The sequence below is a fragment of the Vanessa atalanta genome, chromosome 11 (genome assembly GCF_905147765.1).
Source record: "Vanessa atalanta chromosome 11, ilVanAtal1.2, whole genome shotgun sequence".
Classification (NCBI taxonomy): Eukaryota; Metazoa; Arthropoda; class Insecta; order Lepidoptera; family Nymphalidae; genus Vanessa; species Vanessa atalanta.
The window spans coordinates 10419239-10442909 of record NC_061881.1 but is presented as its reverse complement, the minus strand read 5'-3'; the positions used below and the strand labels follow the sequence as shown (position 1 = coordinate 10442909).

The window sequence follows — 23671 nt, the reverse complement described above, 5'->3', positions numbered from 1 at the left end:
AATATCATTAAAAAAATCATTAAATACGTAATTATCTACAAATATATGTATTTAACATATAAAATACATGTATAAAAAAAAGCAACAAGCATCACAGGCGTTCCTTCCGTTTCCGTTGCGAACTAACAGGAAAAAGCATTGAATTGCTGTCTCGGATTATTCATATAAAATATATGAATTTACAATTTGGCGAATATACGGATTTACCGTATGAATTAATTTCATTTTTCCTTGAAGTAATACCGAATTTAAATGCACTTATTAAAAAATCAATTTTTTCCTAGTAGGTACGACGCTTTATAAACTCTATATTGTGTCTATGTCAACTTGGTGATTTAAATGTTTGTAGAAGGCTTAATAAAATATATTTTAAGTATAGATTCATTGGTTTTGTATTAAGATCACTGATAAAACAGACGACAAGGGTATTTATACGTTTCTCGATGTAAACATGAAGCAAATATAAAAAAACATATTGCTTGAATTAACGATTGAAAACCCTATAAAGCTTTTCCTTATAACGGTACAATAAATATTAAAGATTGTCTTCATCCTCCAGTAGATGATAAAAAAGTACCGCAAGGGCCAGCAACTAACACTATGATTTAAGTGTAAACTTCTTATCAAATCCAAGATAAATATTAGTGATAAAAACTTAAAGAACGGTGTTTAATCTTTGTTGAAGTTTAGAGTTTACCGTTAAGCATAATATGAAACTATTGTTAGTATATTATTTCATAATGTTGAAGATATAAGATTTCTTGAGATATGCTAGAAAATATTAGCCATCTTAATGCGTCAGAGTTTACTTATAAAAGAGTGCTATGAACTCGGAAATCGGCTTAAGACATCACACATTGAAGAGAGTACAATGACTGAATGGACTTTTACATCCTTACTAGGCGTTTGAGGGTCGTAATAAACTGGGTACGTCGTCACGTCGCACACTCACATGTCAGAGAACTCATAAAAATCACAGCCGTCTGGCGAAACGAATATCTGTCTAGCTAATTCAAAGGCGTTAAAGGCTACGCTACTTTGCTATGGTATTATGTACACATAAACCATTAAAGAAAATTAGTGTGTGCTATATAAATTAAAAACTAATATTATAGTACGTTGATTACAATCGTTATTATTTTAGAAGATGTATATAATTAACGAATAAAGGATCAGAAAGTTATCAGATCATTGACATTTTATAAACCTACGATGAAAATGACGGATTATTTATTAAAAAATAAAAAGTATTACTAGCACAAGTAAAATCAATACAGGTTTATCGCACTCGTCTGCTAGTATTCATAAGCATAAAAATAAATTAGAATTTAGTATTAATATAAGAATATAATTATATTTTGTTAAAAATATTTCAACTAACATTTCAACTAAAGCTGAGATTAAATCGAACTAGTTAACAAACATGAAAGGTCATCTTTACAAACAACTTAAGAACTTTGTTTAAATCCGGGAACTGTTTACTGTGTCTGAGTACTCTAGGCGTAGGATGAAATGACAAATTTGTGACCTTGAGATTGAAGCAGCAAAGTGAATTAAACTTCAACCTTTCTTTTCAAAAGGACATAAGAGAAGAAAAGATCTTAGCAGTTATTACCTTTTTCTGCGACGTAATGTCTAGCCACGTCTTGTTAAAAGGGATATAACATATCAAATCCTGTGTTAGCGTGTTAGAACATGTCGATACGGGCGGAGCAGATTTCATTAGGTGATCAATTAATTCGTTTGAATTTCTATTATAAATAATATGTGATCTCGACGAAATTCCCCCAAAACAAAATATAAAAAATGTACCAAATTTAGTTGTTCATGGCGACGGATTTATATTCCAAGCATGTTTAATATTAAAACACATGCAAATGCATGTCTGCTTTGTGTTTCAAGGGCAGGCAAGTCGAGTGCTGGTCGATAAGTACGAACTACGTGGTAATAAATATGTAACATTATCATTCCACACCAGTTATTTCCTCGAGATGGAAACAATTTATCACACAAACAATGCCGCTATTTGGAGCTGAATAAGACGTGAATAAGTAATACCACCAGGATGAAACGACATAAGGGTTGTCGACTACTAAGTATAAATAGCAATATTTGTTTTTATAGCATTATAATTTTGTGTGAATTATTTATCTGTGGTATTTATAAATACTATAGGACACACCAGAGATTACAAAGCATTTTTTTTGTTAAATGTAATTTACTGATTTATCGTTAGCCTTTTTGAATTTTTTTTTATTTACTTCCATTATATTATTTCGTATTATTATTGTTTTTTTTTTTCTAGCTATCGTTCATTGACTTATCCTTTTAATCACAATCTTTATGTCTTTCATCCAAAGGTTGTGGAAAGATCGATCTTTAATCGATAAGACTGCCATTATGCGTTATTTTGAAATGACTTGCTACATAATTACTAATTTTAAATTTACTCTTTCCACACGATCTTCTCTATATTATTTACCCTTTTTGTCGATAAAAAATAGTTATTGTGCGTTATCCCTAAGAATTAGAAATATACCATTACGGACATTTTTGTAGACCTTTTTTAAGATGTACAATAGTAAAAAATAATGTAGTACATTATTTGATCTATCTCGTAGGGTTCAGCCAGCGTTTGCAATGTAAGCGCAAAAATGTGTTTAATTATGACATCACATCAGAAACTCTAAAATTAGCATTGTTTCTCTACTATATTATACATTTAAACCATCCTCTTGAATCACTCTATCTATTAAAAAAAACCACAACAAAATCCGTTGCGTAGTTTTACGGCAACCGGATATTTTATATTTCATTATATATTATATCATTATATTATTTCATTATACCTAACCTTTTTGTCATAAGATGAAACTACGATGTTATGTCCCTCAAGACTGTAGTGAGAGACTGTAATAAGTATTGTTGTTGGATGGCACCCAGATGAGCTTAAACAAAGCCCTAACATCAAGTAAACTGCATATTGACCTACCAATCAACCAACCCGCTAAAGCACATACAAGAAGAATTGACGTCGGGCTAAATTATTTTTCTAAAGTATTATTGGAACACAGTACATTGACCCAAAATAAATAGATAAGGGCAAGCATGATAATGATATGATTAAATATTTTTAGCGCTATATATTCAGTGAGTAGTGGTCTTTATGACTAAAAAACATCACGTACACCTATTAAGTATGCGTACATTTTTTATTAACAGGGTTAAAATTTACTATGTTTTGAATCTCGCCAGTGCTGGATTTAAACTGAGGGCACTCGGGGCTAGTGCCCAGGGAGGCAAATTTGTAGATTAGTTTTTTGTGGTATATGCATATGATTTTCTTATCTCCCAAATATGAGTAATAATTAATATTATAATTTTACTGATATAAATGAGTCATTTTATTTATATAACAATAATTTTGTAACGAAACTTTATTAAATCAATCAAAAGCCAATCGTTGTCCACTGCTGAACATAGGCTTCTCCCAAGGTGCGCCAAAGCTCCCGGTCCTCCGCCTTCCGCATCCAGTTCAAATTCATCCAAACTTTATTCACTATAAACAAAAAAACGATAACGGGGTGACATTTTTATTGTCCAGGCGGCGCGGCGCTCGTACTGAATCCGGCCCTGAATCTAATCATGAAATACATTTAAAAATTGTTACCGTGTACAATTTGAATAACTACTTATTGAAGACCTTAAAGAAGAGCACAATAGTCACATCCGTATTTATAAATTTTAAACGTGTTTTTTTTCGGGGGCCGAAAAATCATATGAACCCATCGATATGGGTTAATATAATGAAGAAATTTTCTAAATCAGGACAATTTTTTTAATCCACAGATTTTCTTTATTCTATAAATACTTAGATATCACACAAACTGCAGTTAAAGTTTGACCTATTTAATATCTGTATTATTTAAAATGCAATGTCAAAGAATAAATTAGTCTAATGCATAGATCCGATTGCTCACGAAGGCGTGACCCTCCTCAATATATTATCGGTGCTCTTTAGTATGACTCTTTACCAAATATTTGCTATATAAAGTTATTAGTATAAGCTGTATGAATAGCGATTATTATTTTTTGCTCATATTGATGTGTATTACTTTTTGCTTCAAGTTCGAAATGTGCAATACAGCATCATACAAAACACTACTTACCTATTATCACGAATAATTACTCAATCAGGTATTTAATTGATTTTCCCTTATGTATATATTCCCAAAGACCATATCAATAAACAATAAAACAAAATTATTCTTAAATAATAGTAGTATATGTAGTAGAAATCAAAGGAATTTAATCGCTAGCTCTAAAAAACCAGTGATAAATTGAAACGATAATCTATTTTTCGCGAGTCGCTAACGTTGGCCTTCCATTCGCCGATAATAGCGTGTCTGACCCAGTCATGACATATTATAATACCACGTGGAATGTTGATACGATGCAACGGTCATAGAACGGACGACAGCAGTATTTGCCTGACTTCTGTAAAAGCTATTCTTTTCGAAACAAATTTGACAGTCGACGTGCTATGGTTTGTAAATTACTGTGTTATATTTTTTTTCCTTTTTTTATTACAATTTTCCTAGCTACCCGTCCCGGCTTCACACCTGTTGAATAACTACGTAAAACGTCTATATTGAAGGACAGGCAAAGATTTTTTTTTGTGGACATAGCTTACGCCTCACTATTACGATTGAAAGTGTATTCTCCTTCTATTGTGAAGATTAAAAGAAAATTAATGTCCGCGTCGAATGCAAGTTAATAACACTAAGTCTATGACATTTCAGGATCGAGTTTTAAGTCGAGATTCGAGTTTGTTCTTAGAAAATGGATTCAGACAACAGCGAAGGAAGTGTGTGTTTCGCTATTTGTATCTATTTGCAGTACTCTTCACGATGCCGTATTTATTTCTGAAAATACTTTTGTTGCAGCGTCAAAGGCAGTGAGTGATTACATACACTTCCGTGCTAACTGACATGGAAGCGGGCTGAACGTAAACCGCATATTAAATATGCTACCAGAGAACCGGCATTGATGAAGATGTCGTGATATTTTTAAACATTCCGGATATAAAAACGCAAATTATTGCGTACAAACAAATACAAACGCAATATTACGTCAGAAGAAAAATACAAGAAACAGCGATCAGATTGTTTACGCGTATTTATTTAATTAACTTATATTAACCGGTATAGTAGTTCATACGGTCACAAATCACGTGGCTCTGGTTTCGAACTCGAAATTCTCAGTAGCAACTGAGGTTGAAAAGTTGTCAGTCTTACACTCCTGCACCTCGGTTAGTTCGTAAAGCATTTCTTTCTGTCCAAGGCCTCGGGCTATGAGATAAAACGAAAAGGAGAATGCATTAGTTTTTACACTCACACGTGTGTTATAACATCAGTAGGCTGCTTTACATTAAGAATGGCCGCTATACCGATGTCATCATTATCTCTCGGTTTATTGCTTTCCGATGCTGCAAATTCGTTATAATTACGTCATTTCACCATCTTATATAATCTTACGTGATCCACGTTAATTTTATTCAACGCCGTTAACAAACTTTCTGATTGGTTGTTTTTCACGTTGAATGTTCAAATTGAAGATTATATACTGTGACATAGTAAAAAAACAACCCACTTATTTACGATAACAAACCTACTTAGATATAAAAAAATATTTTCACACTTCATTTACGGTGAACACTAGAATTACTTATTTAACATAAGTTTCGGAACGGTATGTTATATTTATATGTTAACTACTTCGATAGCGGTTTATTGATAACCGCATAGGCAAAGGCATAGTACATAGGCTGTGTTAGTTGAGATAAAATCAATAATAAATAATCAAAAACTGCAATATTGCATACGCGTTTCCCGCGCCCGTTTTTATCACAACATGCACGTGTATTGCCACATACAAATAATAAAACAGTTACAAAGGCTAACGATAGACCTTGTATTGTATTTTTAAAACTCGTTTTATGCATAGGCATTAAGAAGAATGCCAAGTTGTATTGTATGAAAAAGAGTTAAATTTTATCTGTATATTCTATGTAATAGTGACTTATAAACTTAATAAGTTTTTTTTTCTCTTGCAACATTCCTACTCAGCGTCCTTTCGTTATTCAGTGAATCGTTTAATATATTCGCTTTTGAACTAAAGGCGAAACAAAATATTTTTTTTTATGTAGATTTATAACTTTACTTGTTGAATTCCAGGCAGGATGTATTATATACATACATATATCATTGTATTTAGATAATATGACTTTGCATTTTTAAATGTTAAAAAGGAGTAACTACTGTGTTTCTTGCCGGTTCTTCTCGGTCAAACCTGCATTCCGAACCGGTGGTAACTTCACTTAATATAGTTTGTTAATTGACGATTCAAAAGTGCGATGGTACTTGAATAAAGTATATTCTGAATTTTATAAATTCGTTTAAAGCGTCGATTTATTTTTTTTAATACTTTATTATCTTTTAATCTGTGCAAATATTTAAAAAGAAATAATGAAAAACATATTATTGGTCTCAATTAATTTCTAATCGATCAGCGATGTTAGGTTATCTATATAAATAAGGCTATTTATATTATTACTGATTTTTTTTATACATGTGTAATCAATTTCTTATTACTACGCAAGTTTGCATAGCAATAATTTATTATTTGTGTATTAAGACAACAAAGCAAAAAATATTTATCTAAATTGCCTACCTAATCAAGAACATATAGTACGATAATATAATCTACGCTTTCTAATAAACAAGGAGACGTGTTTTTTTTTTAATGATTTGTGAATAATGACTAATATGTAAAGTATGTAGATATTTGCAAAAAAAAAATAAGAAGGAAAATACAAGGTGCGATGTAGGCAACGGGGTTACCATAAGGGTCTTGACATTTTCAATGGAAGTTCCATGAGGAATCTATAATTCTATAGTCAAAAGACGTCTATTAAAGTTTTCCAAGTCGGAATTAATTACTGGCACACTGCTTTATACTTCCTAATGAATACCAAGATGCAAGAGTGGGTGGACTCTTTGATTTTAGTTTAATTTCGAACTCGTTTATCTAAAGGTTTCTTTAACTTTGAAACACTAATCACTGAAGTTAAATTATATTATATATTGTAACGTTCATTTTCTTTTACTAGCTTAAGAATTTAAATTAAGATCTTTGCCATTCGATTTTTTAAATATGCTTATATAAAGCCTGCTCATATGATAAATACGAAAATGTGTGTGTAAAGATGATTACTCAATCACGTTAGAACGACCGGACCGGTTCTTATGACATTTGGTATAGAAGTCGATACCGAAATGAGGCTGGGAAATAAATACAAATTTCTAGTTTTCAATTTTAACAAATTAATTCTTGTTATACTTTAATTCATATAGTTTTAGCCAGAATCAGCTTAAGTAACGAGAATATTGTAGTAAAATTTAACGAATGGTTTAAGCTTATTAAAGAAAGCACTTTCCTTCCTTTCTTCCTTCATTTAAGAACTGCTCCGAACTAAAAAGTTTTACTATAAACTTATTCAGGCAAATTCAGTGTAAAACCTATTTGGTTAAAATGTTATAAATATAATATGTATATTCTAAATTTACTTACATTCTTCTTTCAACATGTCAATATTGGGGCCCCGACATCGACAGGCCGTAAAAGCAAATAAGACCGTCGCACATGACGCTCAATATTGTAAGGAGGCAATTTTATAACAAGAATCTTAGATTTTCTTTATAAATTTAAATTGAAGTTACGTTCAAAATAAATATTAAACATTGCCCAAAACCAAAGAAATTGATGTATCTGTGAAGTATTCACAGGTAGTTTCAACGTACCGTATAAATTTAATTGACCCATAGATACCACGATCGATTTAAAATCCTAAACATATATATAAACTTTATACATGTACAGACGAATCGCGAACATTTGGAAACTGGTTAAAAAGTCCACCTAATAGAACATTAAAGTACACAGTACAACATACATTAAAGTACATTCGTTAGAAATGATTTTACGGAAGGAATATTTATTGTTATTTACTCGTCTGTGAAAAATAGTAAGGATTAACATAAAATAATAACAAAAAGACCGTACATCCACAATAACGATTCGCTAATTTCGCGTCAACAAACAAATGTACGCGAACAAACTCGTTCAAGATCAATGCAAATAAAGCGGGTTTAAACAATGACGTTTTCCAAGTCAATAGAACGAACGCCAATATCTGTAAAAGTCAAACGAGACCGTTTACAAAGGCAACGGGGAGTTTTTATTGCGTACAAGCGAATGTGCATTCCACTGTTTGCATGGACGTTAAATGTAGGATAACATTTTGACTTGCCTTTGGGAATCCATTCTATTTTTTTATGATATCGGTAGGCAGACGAGCAAATGGGACACCTGATGGTAACTGGTCACAACCGCCCATAGACAAGTGCGTTCTAAGAAATATTAACCATTCCTTACATCACCAATACGCCACCAACCTTGGGAACAAAGATGTTACGTCCCTTGTGCCTGTAGTTACACTGGCTCACTCACCCTTCAACCCGGAACACAACAATATTGAGTACTGCTGTTTGGCGGTAGAATATCTGATGAGTGGGTGGAAGCCCTACCGCCAAGTAAATTCTATTTCTCAAAACATATCAGTTCAAGTCAGATAAAATACATCGATAGCATTCGACCGCTATGAGTGACATTTCAACTACGAATATTCTATATGTAAGTAGGTATAGCCTTTTCCGACCAGAGGATATAGACAAGTAAACAACAATGACATTGAACAGATATAATTTATTTGGGTAGAGATTGTATAATATATTGTATTTATTATTGATTCGTACAAAATAACGCGAATGAAAAACATAGTTCATCATCAGGTTCGATCTTTATTTAAAAGAAGATTATATATAAGATGATTATTGTATGACAATATATTAAAATAATATTAAATTTTAAATTTGGACCTCCTTGACGTTATTAGAACAGACTATGTGTACTACAATAGATAATATAAAACATTACCTATACGAATACATTTAAAACATTGACAATTTTTTTACATAAGAACGACATAGTCTCAAACAGGACTTCATTTGTAACAATACACATTTCTCACTGACGAGTTATGTTACTTTGTCACAGTACAATATCACGTCTATATAAAAACCAAGAAATGTCTTAAAAAATCTGATCCGAAGGTGTGAAATTTAAATATAATAAATATTAATCATTTTAACATCCGTCAAACGCCGAATATGATTATATATTTTCACATTCGAAACTCTTACATACTAAATAAATTAGTTACGTAAGATGTTATAACTTGAAATAGCCAAAGTCACGAGGTCAGATCTCAAAAACAATCAGTGCCGTAACACGTAATAAGTACCAAAATCTAACCACATATAAAGTAAGAAACTGCGTAGATAAGTTCTACTGCTGCTGGACGGAGCCTATTCCACGCCACGCAAATTAAACACGTGAGAATTCAGAATAATAGTTTAATCTCTACGTATTATAAAACAAAGTCGCTCCACGACTTTTGTACTATTAGATCTTTTAAAATATCCAACGGATTTAGATGCGGTTTTTTTTTTAATAAATAGATTAATTCAAAAGGAAATTTATATGTATAACACTTGGATAGTATAGTAGCGAAGATTTGAAAATCGTGAAAACCTTACATCGCCAATGCAACAAAATAATGTCCGTCGTAGGAGCCAGTGTGTGTGTCAGGCAGAGTTACACTAGGCTTACTCGTCCTTCAAACCGAAACACAACAATACCAAGTATTGCTGCTTGGCGGTAGAATATATTGACTGGTTGGTACCTAGCTAGACGGGTTTGAACAAAGTGGTAACTATTCCGGGCGTATTGATGTGCTGGCTGCGTATTTTTGACATTTCGAACCATTACAACTCTCTCACTATTCGTACGCTTTAATATAAAAATCTAATTAATGTCGAACCAATATCAGGTGGAAATACAAAAATAACTTGTTTTCAAATTCATTAATAATTAAAAATGTTAAATCCGACCCACATTAAAAGCAATCAATTACGTAGTACAATATTTAAATAATTCGATTTTTGGTATTAAAAAAGTATTACTTCAAAAGAGGTTGTTGTGTTGATTATTTTCAATTTTATGCGCATAGTCTAATTCGCCGAAGAATAAAATACTACTCACTATGCCCAAAAATATTTGAAAGGCGATATTTTTTCATTTATTTAGTGCTGCGTTCTATCAATACAATACAATTTTATAAATATTTTATATATAAATCACTAAATTAAAAAGGCGTTACATATTTTTAATAATTTAATACTAGTAGTTAGTTACTGATCAGTTTTACAATAAAAAACACTTCCATACATAAAACAGACAAGTCCTTTGTTTACGTCAAATTTAATACATAACGAGATTCGAATTTTCTACAAAAAAAATAGAACGATCGGAAAACACGCTCATACGATTACCATATTCGAGACAAGTCGTAACGAGTTCGCGAGATTTTTCTAGAGTGTCTCTTTGCTAATCCTACGCGAAATTTAAATGTACCGGCTTCATCTTGCACTTCGCAACAATGGCTATTCAACATCGGTTTCTGATGAACCACTTTTCCATTTCTTAGCTTAGATTTTTTTTGTTTACATTCGTAATAATTCTGCATTATGCCTATTACTTGAAAGCGTTCTAATTAATTGTTTGCTGCGGAAAAAATAAAACAAAATAAATCATTGTTTCCTTTTTTTACTTTAAATATACAGACAAAAATATGGCACTGGGTTACTCGATATTGTAAGAAATATTTTCATTGCGTCATGCGTTCATATAGTTACACTGGCTCACAAACCCTTTAAAACAAGAACACGACAATACCAAGTATTCGTGAACTTATCCAGACGGGCTTGAACAAAAACCTATCACCAAGTAAAACTTATTTTTAATATTCGAGAAAAAAAACTCTCTTAATATAATTATATTAAGAGAGTTTTTTTTAAAAAGCTAATTAGCTTTTAAAAATTTGACAACGTAGATTCTCTACTCTTTTCTGCTAAACAAAGAAAATATATTATATAAAATAAATTAGCCAATACCGTCATACTTATTTACATTACACGTATTTTACATATTTCTCTGATAATAAACCAGTTTCGTATGAATGTAACGATAGACATCAATTTATATAAATATATTAAATAAATTATTTCCTTAAATATTAAATAATATGTTTTCTTTACTAACTAACGTCATCCAGATACTTGTATTTTAAACAAATAATCTAAGTCAATACATATCAAAAAAGTACACCCGTATTTTTTACTGGCAATACGGTGACAATATGTTAAGAAATGGGTAGAAGTCAATGAACGCTTATTAACAAACTCACTAAAAGTCTTTCTTTATAAACAAATTAATTAAGAAAAATATATTTTTATCATATGAAAAAAACACACAGTTTTTTTTTATATTGGCAACATGGACACTGCTTTGTAAACATAGACAAAAGTCAATGAACGCGTAGAAGTCTTTTTTTTTTAAATAAGATAAGAAATATATTATTTGTTCTATGAAGAACTCATTATATTTCTTAATATTAGCAATACAGGTATAGATGTAAAAACCATAGACAGAAGACACATTAACAGCCTGTAAATTTCCCACTGCTGGGCTAAGGCCTCCTCTTCCTTTGAAGAGAAGGTGTGGAACATATTCCAACACGCTGCTCCAATGCGAGTTGGTGAAACACAATGAACGCGTAACAAACATTCATCTGCCCTACATAAAATAAAATCGCTTTACTACAATGTTGGAGCCGAGATGGCCCAGTGGTTTGAACGCGTGCATCTTAACCGATGATTTCGGGTTCAAACCCAGGCAGGCACCACTGAATTTTCATGTGCTTGATTTGTGTTTATAATTCATCTCGTGCTCGGCGGCGAAGGAAAACATCGTGAGGAAACCTGCATGTGTCTAATTTCAATGAAATTCTGCCACATGTGTATTCCGCCAACCCGCATTGGAGCAGCGTGGTGGAATATGCTCCAAACCTTCTCCTCAGAGGGAGAGGAGGCCTTTATCCCAGCAGTGGGACATTTACGGGCTGCTAATGACTACAATGTTCATTGTTACCATGTTCATAAGCCATTAAAATATCGTAATCATAAACTTTATTTAAGATGTAAACACCGCGGCGCGCAAGGGATTATAAATGTTATCTTATAATCCAATCCGAATTCAACATAAAGTACAGTATAACTTATAAGTGTTCAAATAAGTTAATCTTCTTTGCTTATTTTACAATTAGGTTCAATTAATACAACATGAATTATGTACAATTTTTATAATCTATACTAATATTCTAATTATAAAATGGTTGTAAGGTTGAATCGCTAATCTCGGGAACTACCGACCTCGATTGTAAATGATTATTTTTACATCATTCTTACAAATTTCAATGAGGAAGGTTTGAGGAAATATAACATCATGTTACCATTACAGGAACAAGAAACATCGATCAATGTGGCAAAACGTATGAAACAGTAAGATGTATGTAAATTGTATAATCAAAAGTAAATACGGATGAAACTGCCACGTAGAACATAATATTTTAAACTTCATACGTGGGAGTAAATTTTACAAATAGCAACACATATTTACAAAAACTACACTATTTTTTTTTTTTAAAAATACAATAAAAAGAGAAGCAAGAAAAACTATGTTGGGATTTTTTATAATATATTTAATAAATTGAAACATTCGTAGATTGAAAATGGGAGGTCATTGTGCAGACAACAAAGGAAGAGGGCGAGTCAAAATCCTTAAGTATTATTATATACATTTCGAAAATATTTCGTATATCTGTATTATGGTGTATTACGTGTGGATCATATATATTTATTAAACGCCAGAAAAAAAGGTACGTTATCATCGTCCCTCATATCTTTGAACGTATTATTTATTCAGAAACACCAGGGTCAATACTTACGATTCTCTTACTAGGAAAATCTGTATACATAAGAGAAGGTTTTAGTAAAGATATTAAAATGACCTTTCTCATCCACCAACACAAATTGGTAAATTATTAAAAATGTCAAATGTCTTTCACTATATAAGCATATACGACTAAATAAAAAACTTAAGCTGTTTTTATTTGGTCGTATAAATAAAATACATTCTATTGAAAAAAATATTTTTTTTTTTACTCTCGAAAGTTTAGAATCGTTGTTTATGTGTACATAAGAGTTAAAAAGAAATAAAATGCAAATGAATTAAACAACTTGAAAGAAGTAATTTATTGTATATTATATTATTCTTTAGAACTGCATCTGAACTGGAACCAGATACCAGGCGGAAGTCCAATGATGGGTCGTTACAAACAATAAAAGATAAAACAACGAACCAAGAACAGGGACAAATCTATAAATACTTACTCAAGAAGTTCCTATTGTCTCGTACGATTATTTTGCATAAGAAACAGTGTTTCCTCATTCTCTAGCGTCCTCAAAAGGTAAATACGTATTCATTTCCTACAATAATGCCTACTTATAATAACTTTTTATTGTTTATTAAACATTTATAGATTTATATTAATTCTATGTTTTTATTTAATCACGTCACTGGTCATGTTTTGTTTAGTAGTTTTTGTTAATGTAAATAAATCTATACTAGTATATGAGAGTGTTTTTGAATGCCTAACAGAAAAACCTATACCAGAAAATCAGCGCGTTTTGGAGAAGGTTTTAGTATATAATATATTTATATAAGATTCGTATTTGTATTTTCAACAATTACAAGAGGAAATTTGATGTTCTACTATAATAAACTATTATAGCTTATTTGATGGAGCAAAGTCCTTTCGCTTTCAGGTTAAAAAAATATATTTTGCAGCATTACTATGTTTAAAATTTCAATGGCCGCTTATTAAGCCAGCGTTTAAATTCAAGCCTTTTGCGGTAGAGAAAAATGGAGGCTGACTATTAAATTCCGAACAAAACGTCAACTTCACAATAGAGTTCGTTATTTTTTTAAATAAATTAAGGTAACCCAGTTAAGAGTAACGAAAGAACGACGACACACGTCACTTTCACCTACCTCTCGCGTCGGCTCGAAAAACGAAAACGAGTGTTGATTAACACTATGAATCGAAAAAAAGCATTAATCGAATAAAATACAAGAATATTGGAGCCGAGATGGCATCAGCCGAGGATCGCTGAGCTAAGTTTTCACGTAATTAATTTGTATTTACAATTCAGGTCGTGCTCGACAATGAAGGAAAACATCGTGAGGAAACCTGCATATCTGATGTGTCAGGTGAAATTTTGCTACATTTGTATCCACCAACTGGTACTGGAGCAACTTCGTCGAATTAGTGAGAAAATCGAATGATCCCAAAATATTTTTCACAGATTTAGGTTAAACTATATTTAGAAAATTATTTTTGTTATAATCTAAATTTAGGTAACGCTAAATTCTCGAGACGATTTAATATTCTGCGTACATCTTTGGCACTAAGCACATTCTAAAAGCGTTTTATGGAAAAACGTCGGCTGTCGTGTCGTGTCATCACTGGCTTCGTTATTTATTAACCACATTCTCAAATACACAATTTCAAGACACTTGCAAATAGTAGGCGATGTGCCAACTTCTTAAATATTTAATTCCTCGCTAGATTATGATTTTGTCCCGATTTCTGACTCCAAAATATTTTACAAACAACACTATATAAATACAATGTCTTAAACGTTAAATATTATAATAAAAAAACTAATAGTAAATATTAATTGATATAATTTATTAATTTTATCAAGGTACACGATATAATAATAGTCGTAACATATAAAATAAAAGCGGAATAGGTTGTTTTTTTTTGTTTTTGTTTCAACATGTTAATCTCTGGATTCGACAATCCTCGACGAGGATTAGTCCACGGGGCGGAGCAGGAATGTTTAGAGCGTGTGAAATCGCGCGGCGCAGCTAGCAAGTTATAAACTATAATTTGCTTTATTGGAAACACTCACCCAACGTTTAACGCATAGCGGAGCGGTTTTTTCATTGTAAAATTACGATATGTATTAGGTAATACTTATCTCTTTTGAATTTATAGCAAATACTATGTAATGTATATATAAATAATGTGACTTATCATATTAAAAATAAGGAATAATAAACTAGAATATTTTACGGTGTCGTAATACCTCAAACATTTGACGTCACAGCTTGGACCGTGAAATAGTAATCACTTTCCTCATATGGTCATAACTAATTAAATATATAATAATAACTATGACACATGCTTATAGCGAGTACAAATAAATTTTAAATTTCGATTTATTGATATGATATACTTAGAAAATATTCGTAATTTATTAAGATAGTAATAGATTTATTAATAACAATCTTGCCGCGATTAGATTGTTTTTATACACATCATATATTTTCAATACGTCTGCGTAAGTAGACGCTAGTTGGGCGATTACAGACACGGAGAATACCCATATCCAAAGTCTCATGGTCGACAGTATTATGCCAGGTGAGTATGTTGCTCGCTTTGACAGTGTCTGCGCTACAACTACACATATTTATATAATAACTAGTTTCTCCGTTCGGCCCACGTTAAATGTTACTGCTCCACTCATTTGCGTCGTACCGTAATGTTATAAGCCATTGACTTATACTACGAGACACGGTATCCGGTTAAAAGATTTCGCGCACAAATTACGGTCAATTGACTGCAAGTCATTTAGTCGAATGCGAGCGACCATGAGGAGTATTATTTATAAATGCGGACTTTTTATTTTATTGGATCATAAAAATTGATGGAATTCATTACACGCATTACATTGACAGATGTTTTGATATGCAATTTCGTTCACTCTTTACTAGATTTACCTAAGAGGGAGCAGTACAACAGATTACAACAGCAGTATGCCGCCATAGATTAACGAACATACTTAAAACAGATATACCAATAAATTTATTTTAACAAATACTATTAAAAATTACATTTTTCGATACTGTAATAAATTCTCTCTCAGAGCAATAAAGTCTTCTGTGGGCATACATTTGCTTAAGCAAGTATTCAATTGATTTCTGTTTTATTCAAGATTCTATAACCTAAATATGTTATGTTGATTATACAAACATTATAATTATTGTCTAATTTATACCCTTAAAAATATACTTACGAGTATTTAATAAAATAATTTCACTATAATACTCTCAGAGACAATCAGATATAGATAAAAACTATTGTGCCATATACGCAAATCTTCAGAGATTACTAACCTCCCGCTTTTTTTCTCTTTTCCGAAACTGTGACACAATTTTAATTTTGAACGTCTTGTCTAGTAGTATACATATAAGTCAATGCTATAAACCCATAACCTTTCCCAATAAATGTCCTATCTAAAAAAAAAACTTTATGCCAAACGGACTGGTAAATCCTGAGATTACCGCTTTGAACAAACTCGTTAGCTTTATATAATACTAGCAAACTAACCCGGCTTCGCACGGGTGCAATTTATTAATAATGAAAATGAAGATATAAATATAATTTATACCTTCAAATCATATAGCGCTCAGAAATAATTATAATATAATAATTTTAATATATATTACCTATATAAACCAGTGTTTTTTTACATACAAACATACTAATTTTACCACTTTATAATATTAGTATAGATCTAGTACAAATTTAACTTCTAGAAATAGTACTAAATACTACTATAAATACTAAAAAAACACAAGGCATATTAATCACATACAACAAACCGTATCATCGATATCCGTGGATAGTTCTCGAATTAAAAACGAGCCATAACTGGTCAAGTTAAGTATCCGATGATATCACACTGATGACTAAGGAAATCTATGATTTATGGGTATCCGAGAAACACACAAATAAGGAGACAGGTTATTTAAGAGTTGTGTAAATAAAATCAAAGCCATAGCAGAAATTACTTTGTTAATATTAGGACTACACGAACCATGTCTAGATATCGTGGAGACATTTCGGGGCTTTGTCATACGGAATATATAGAAAAGTTACAGAGGCGTATAATTACGCTTATTTGTTATTCTAAGTTTATTTTTATAACAATCAATCCGTATTTAGTTTTATAGTTAAGGAATATAGTTAAATGCAATTATAATCGACCATGTTTCAAAGCTGTAGCAAGTATCATAGTATATAATGAATACATGCTTTGTAATACAAAAAAATGATTAAACTATGACAAATTAAAGTTTGTCTTTTCAAATGAAATCCAGGTTTTTTTATTGGAAAATGCACTAAGTTTAAATAAAAAACCATTTAGAGAACTATAACAGTACATAAAAGTATTAGTAAGAATATGGGTTCATTGACTTTGTTCTATCATATACAAGAAAATCATTTTATTCAATGGCCAGACACTATAAAATATAATACTTTATTTTTTAATTATGTTGCGGACTTGCAATCGAGTTCGTGTGTCTAATACAAGTGATCACCACCTATTTCGTTGATATTGAAAGTGTAACTTAAGCAATACCTTACACCGGAAACTGCCTGCCTGCACCTACCGGTAGTAGGGTTTTGCGTCTTTCACATTCCGACGAGGCATTACAAAAACGCCCGTGACACTACTAGAGTAATTATTATTATGATTAATAGGCACAAGATTAAGTCTTATTAAAATGTTAAATAATACGGTCGAAAACTTTTACCGTTGGCAAATATACCTACATCTGTAACGGTGAATTAAAAAAAAAATATGTACATTTTTTTGAGACACCGTTACAAATGCCTAAAGGTGTAGTCATTTAATATATAAACGGAATACAAAGATTACTTAGAGCACGATGTAAGGCTTTAGGTGTTTACATACCATCGTAAATAAAATCACTTATGGCAAAAATGTTTTTAATTTCATATTTATGCACTAACAAAAAGAAGCAAGCTTTTATCCGCCCGCTTTTGGCACAAGTCAAGGACGTTGAAAAACTTGGAATGTAATCAAATGAGAAGGACAAGACCGAAGGCCATAGTTACTTACATATAAATAATACAATCCCACCTAACGTGAGTTAGTATTGCTAGACGGATATTAAAATGGAGTATTTTTTCAATTAAAAAGTGCCCTACTAGTATTGACAATTATCTAAACAGGTATTAATTTTCATTCGCATCAGTTCAGAAATTTTGACGTGATCGAGTAACAACCATCCGAACACAGACTTTCACATTTATAATAATATTAACAAATGAATTGCATAACTAATTACATAAACCTATTCCTAACAATGACAAGTTACATATAGACGTGTCTAGTTTCACACCGATTCAGATTTATATAAAAATAATCTCATATAAGTATAATAAAAACGCGTGATCTCTTCGAGATGAATAAACTTCGGCAACGTTTGACCGATTACCGTGACCATTGGCACATGTTTATATGACTTGCTGCCCGTCCTTTGTGAGTGTATAATTCACGCAAAGTTACTCCTTCCATTTTTCCTTCATAGAGTTAAAAAAAATCTTATAATGTGTATATGTGTTATAAAAGAAACTTGAGTTCAAAATTTAAGATTTCTAGTATTAGTTTTGACTGTGCATTGATGGATAGTCGGTGAGGACAAACGATTTTATACACACAAATTATTTATATTCTTAATATGTTTCATCCCACTTTGGGCACCCGTGTTGTAACCTGCTTTTAAGCATTAATAAATAATAATAAATATTGGACAACATCACATACATTACCCAATGTAAGTAGCTAGAGCACTTGTGTTATGTGTTATCAGAAGTAACGAAGGTACAACAAACACCCAGACCCAAGACAACACAGAAAACTAATGAACTTTTTCTACATCGACTCAGGCGGGAATTGAACCCGGTGTACCCACTACTCGACCATGGAGATCGTCGCATTTGCAATTATATTCTATATATAATGATCGTAGACACGGATTTTTAAATTTAAAATAAGAGTCACATATTATTAATACTATTTTTACTACTATTTTTACAGTTCTGCAGTAATAAAATACAATGTGACGGTTCTGTAATTAATAATATAACTGTCGATTGGTTACTTTCAGTTCGTAACGGTACGGGTGATTTGTTTGCGGGTAGATGTATATATTTTGCTATCGATATAAAATATGAAAACGACACCGTACCTTTAGAATTAGAAAGAGAGATAAATATAAAACCTACATTATGAGGCTAATATTAAGAGGTCACGTGTACAAATTGATATCCGTTAATAGTGCATTTGATTTGAACGAAATGTGGGACATAAATAAAATAAATTTCGCTAGCTATTATAGAGATATAAATACAATAAATAATAAGAATATAGTCAACGTATATACTACTATACTATACTACTGAGGTAAATTAGGTGTTTGCTATATGGAAAATAATCTATATAAGCTTACTCACTTTGCGTGGTAACTGTGAGTGTAGAGATAACACGAACTTTGAATAACTACAAAAAAATGCTTTAGATTCATCATAGATTACTTAATATATTGTATGTTTCCTTAATATTATTAACAGGAAACGAAGGCGTGTGTTTACGACGAACTCGGGAAGTCCAGTCAATGATTTAATTCTCTAGGACGTGTGATTTCCGACAGCTCCAAACCGCAGGTATCGTGAGAGCTGGCTTAGTAATGTAAGACAATAACACTTGAAAAACCAATCCACTAGAAAAACATTCAGAAGGGACGGCGTCAGGCAGGCGGCCGATCGCGCTAGTGCGCCAAATATTTTTTCTTACTGACATAAAGAAGTGTCGACCCCAAGAAAATAAGATAAAGACAAGCACTTAATTCTTAAAGAATAAAACTATATTTTATATCGTAAATTTCATAATTTAAATCTTTGTAAAAAATCTTTAATAAATAATTTATCGCCAAGTTCAATTCGAGACGAGGCCCGATGAGACACGAGTGAATGTAAAGCCTTGTACTCAATAGTGTATTTTTAAAACAATATTTCAGTTTCCTTTGCTGTTTATCGCCAATTATTTAAAAAAAAAACTATTGATACCTATTGTTACACATTTGATATTGAGATTGACAGAAATGAAGCAGGTGTGGTCATGTGCACCTCCCTATAAGTAGTATACGGCTGAATAAGTTTACACGTGCTTCAACGTTGGTGATAAAAGTTTATTTCACCACATATATCATATATCTTTTTAGACTAGACTAGACTTACGAAATATGTTTTATAAAATATGAACCAGACATTTTTTTTTATTTCATATTATAGATGAATTAACTTTTAAAATAATGTCCCTTGTTGTGTTAAAAAATGTTAAAAAATAATATGTTTAACTTGAAATTAAATCAGAAATTCAATACATAATAATTAATAGGATCATTCCATTTTATTTGTAGACAAGGCAGCAATAAAACGAAACTTCAAAGTAACAACTTGTTGCTTATTTTGCAATTCTAAACCTTATTCATATAAACTTAAGGTTGATCAAAGACAAAGTGTTTATATGGTATCTTGAAGTTAACCTTTGTATCAAATTAATAGTTGAATTTTGCCTTCTGAAATATATAAAATGTATGAATTACAATTAATTCATAACCAAACCAAGCCAAACAAATTGTTTAGAGATTGTAAATATTCTTATGCTTCACTTTTCTTGGTGAACATTGGGCTAGATGATCATTGGCCTGATTAGCTAGGGGCCAATAATAATTACACAATTTTAATTAAAAGGAAATTACTTACGATTAAATATAATAATTAAATAAGTCAGTAAATTAAATAATTAACACAGTGCTATCTACACATTGATTGTATGGCATAAAATATTAATGTAGGAGTATAATTATCCATTTGCAATTATCAACACTAAATATTAAACACTCTGAGAAGTGTTTGATTCAAAATTACAAACACCAATGAGGTTTTGTTAAATTTTTAATATTCATCATTCCAATCTAAAATCATAACTCTCATAAATGAATCAATTTCCTATTAACACATAAATATAAGTATAGAATTATCAAAATAACCCACAGATAAGATAGTGATATGATTGTATTTAAATTACTTATATGAACACAGATAATCTATACATTTAAATAATTGTGATACAATTAGCTCATATATTATTTTAACTAGAAAAAAAGGGCATTGTTAATTATGTACCTTTTTTTGTTAATTGTTGGTTGCTTCCTTAGCTTTGTTTTAATTACATTCTAAGTAATGTTTCTTTATTTAAATGGTAAGGTCGACCTTACTGTATTTGGGTTAAGGTGTTGTGCAATGTGTCATCTATTAATGAATTATACATTCACTAGTGGCACTGTTAAATTTAACTGTTTATTAATTGGGTAAATATACATAGAACTGAATGTAGTCATATTTTTGTGATAAAAAGGACTTGAAGTTACAGTATTTTTATGTTTAAAAATTTCCATAACAGATTTTTTGTTATGAAACAAATACCCACCTAAGTGTAAGAAAACGCCGTGACTGTTACAAAGATGATTGAATGAGTAATGTGAATTTACTATTAGATAATTTTTCTTGTAAATGGAAATTATTTAATTGATTATATACATTACAAACTGTTTTGTTTATAGATATATTAGATATTTCTTTATAAATTATTAATAACATCAACTATAAGAAAACAGAATAATTACACAACTTTTTTAATTATTTAATTGTATATATGCATATGTAAGTAAAGCAACATTTTTACCGTCATAATGTCAAAGTAAATGCCTAATTAATAGAACCATTAACATATCAGACAGTCTTCGGTCAAAGTACTTGCTAGTTGTTACATACATTTTGATTCAATCAGCAATTTGATACATTGCATCTGTATTCATTTTATTAAAAATATATAATTACAGATACTGACTTAACAAAAAGTAAAGCTATGAACTTTGTAATAGAATGACTTCATAGCTTCCATGTTTATAGCATGTATGAATCTAATAGACAATAAAAAAAAGTCTCATTATTGTTTTAATAAGAACAATGACTGATTTTTATAACTAAATCATAGTAAGAATCACCATGCATTAAAGTAAAAACTACTTCATTGTTCTACAAATACTCCATAGTTGAAAATTTAAAAATAATGTAGGAAATTGAAATGCAAATATTTTAGTAGTTAATATAAAAAGTGACTTAAAGTATCATTCATAGATATGATTCATTATTTTATGTGTAATTTAAAACTAAAAAAGTTTAAATAATTAAAAAAAACTTTTTTTATTGTGTTTTTTGCCATATTGCCATATTAAGGAATTATTTATTGGCAGTTGATATTGTTTTAGTTTGAAAGATTACAGGACTAATAGATTATATTACATATTAAATAAAGTATAGAGGTTAATATAAACAGCATGACAAAGTGATGGCAATGACCTATTTGATTGGAGACCTTATATTGTTTCAATGTCTCACAATTGATTGTAATCATAAAAATTTAAGAACAATAAAAACTGATGTATCTTCCTTGAATGAACGGGCAGTGCATGTTATGTTATAATTAAAAAATAATAATTATCATTAACAATTAACTCATGTTGTTATTGCTATGATATATTTTGAGTCGAAAATGATTTTTTTTTAAATTAGAAAACAACAAAGTTTATATTGGTAATGGGATAATGTCTTTCAATATTGATGATATTTTATTTTAATACTAATTCTTGACTGATTCTCAATATTTCTGAGATTAATGGAGTACCAAAACAGTTGTCAAGGCTAGTCTTGCTTATTGCAATAAACATATTAGGGGAAAATATGAATAAAATTGTTCTATAAAATAATTGTAATTTTAATATTTAAAAAAAAAGGTTAATAAATCTTAATCAATTCAAACAAATGAATAAATATGGTTATCCCAAAGCGATAACTATTTCCTTTCAGAAATATCAGTTGTTGAAACTTTTATATTTTGTTATCATTTCACTTACCAGAATGAGCCAGCCTCCTTCCAACTAAAGGGCTGTCTAAGAGCAATCGGCGGAGGGACCAGCGGCCAAGAACACCGCCGCCCCAGCCACAGCCACCGCGCCTCATCCCTTCGCGTTCCACCATCACAACACTCTAAACATTACACCGCACGAATATCCTCAAGCTGATCTTCACACGCCTGACGTCAATTATTAACTACCGTTATGTATCATAAGAATTAAATCGCGCGGACCTCTTTACACAACCGAGTGTTGAGTAACAGTTTACAGTTCACTCACAGTCGCAACGCATCAAGAGAAAGTTCCGATTATTGGACGTATCGTTCACGTTCAAGATTTAAGATGCAGTTTTAGACAGGAAGATAGTAGATAGCAGACTCCCATTATGAGTTTTTTAATATTTATTTAAGTATAACTATGAATAAGCTTAGTAAACTGTTTAAAGGATAAACTAAAATGAGAACAGACAAAAATTATCAGAGAATCGAAGCCATTTTTATCAAAATAAAATATTTCAATCAGAGCGTCAACAGTCCGACTGACCACGAACACTAGTTGTAGGTAGCGAATAGCAAGTTTACGAAGGTACCTACTTTCGTACATCTACAAGTCTACACTACAAATACAATGTCTACTTTTTCCGTTCAAATGTCATTTGTAAAACTTGAAG

The 23671-nt window shown here is 31.0% G+C and overlaps 1 protein-coding gene across 1 annotated transcript in view; it reads right to left on the bottom strand.

Annotated features, from left to right (window-relative positions):
- The window catches only part of LOC125067383 (E3 ubiquitin-protein ligase RNF19B-like), a 61919-nt gene extending 38309 nt beyond the window's left edge, over positions 1 to 23610 (bottom strand). The window contains exon 1 of the mRNA XM_047675945.1: positions 23002 to 23610. Within this exon, the coding sequence (XP_047531901.1) occupies positions 23002 to 23125 (124 nt within the window). The 5' untranslated portion in view covers positions 23126 to 23610. The remainder of the gene's footprint in view (positions 1 to 23001) is intronic.
- Between the last annotated feature and the right edge of the window lie 61 nt (positions 23611 to 23671).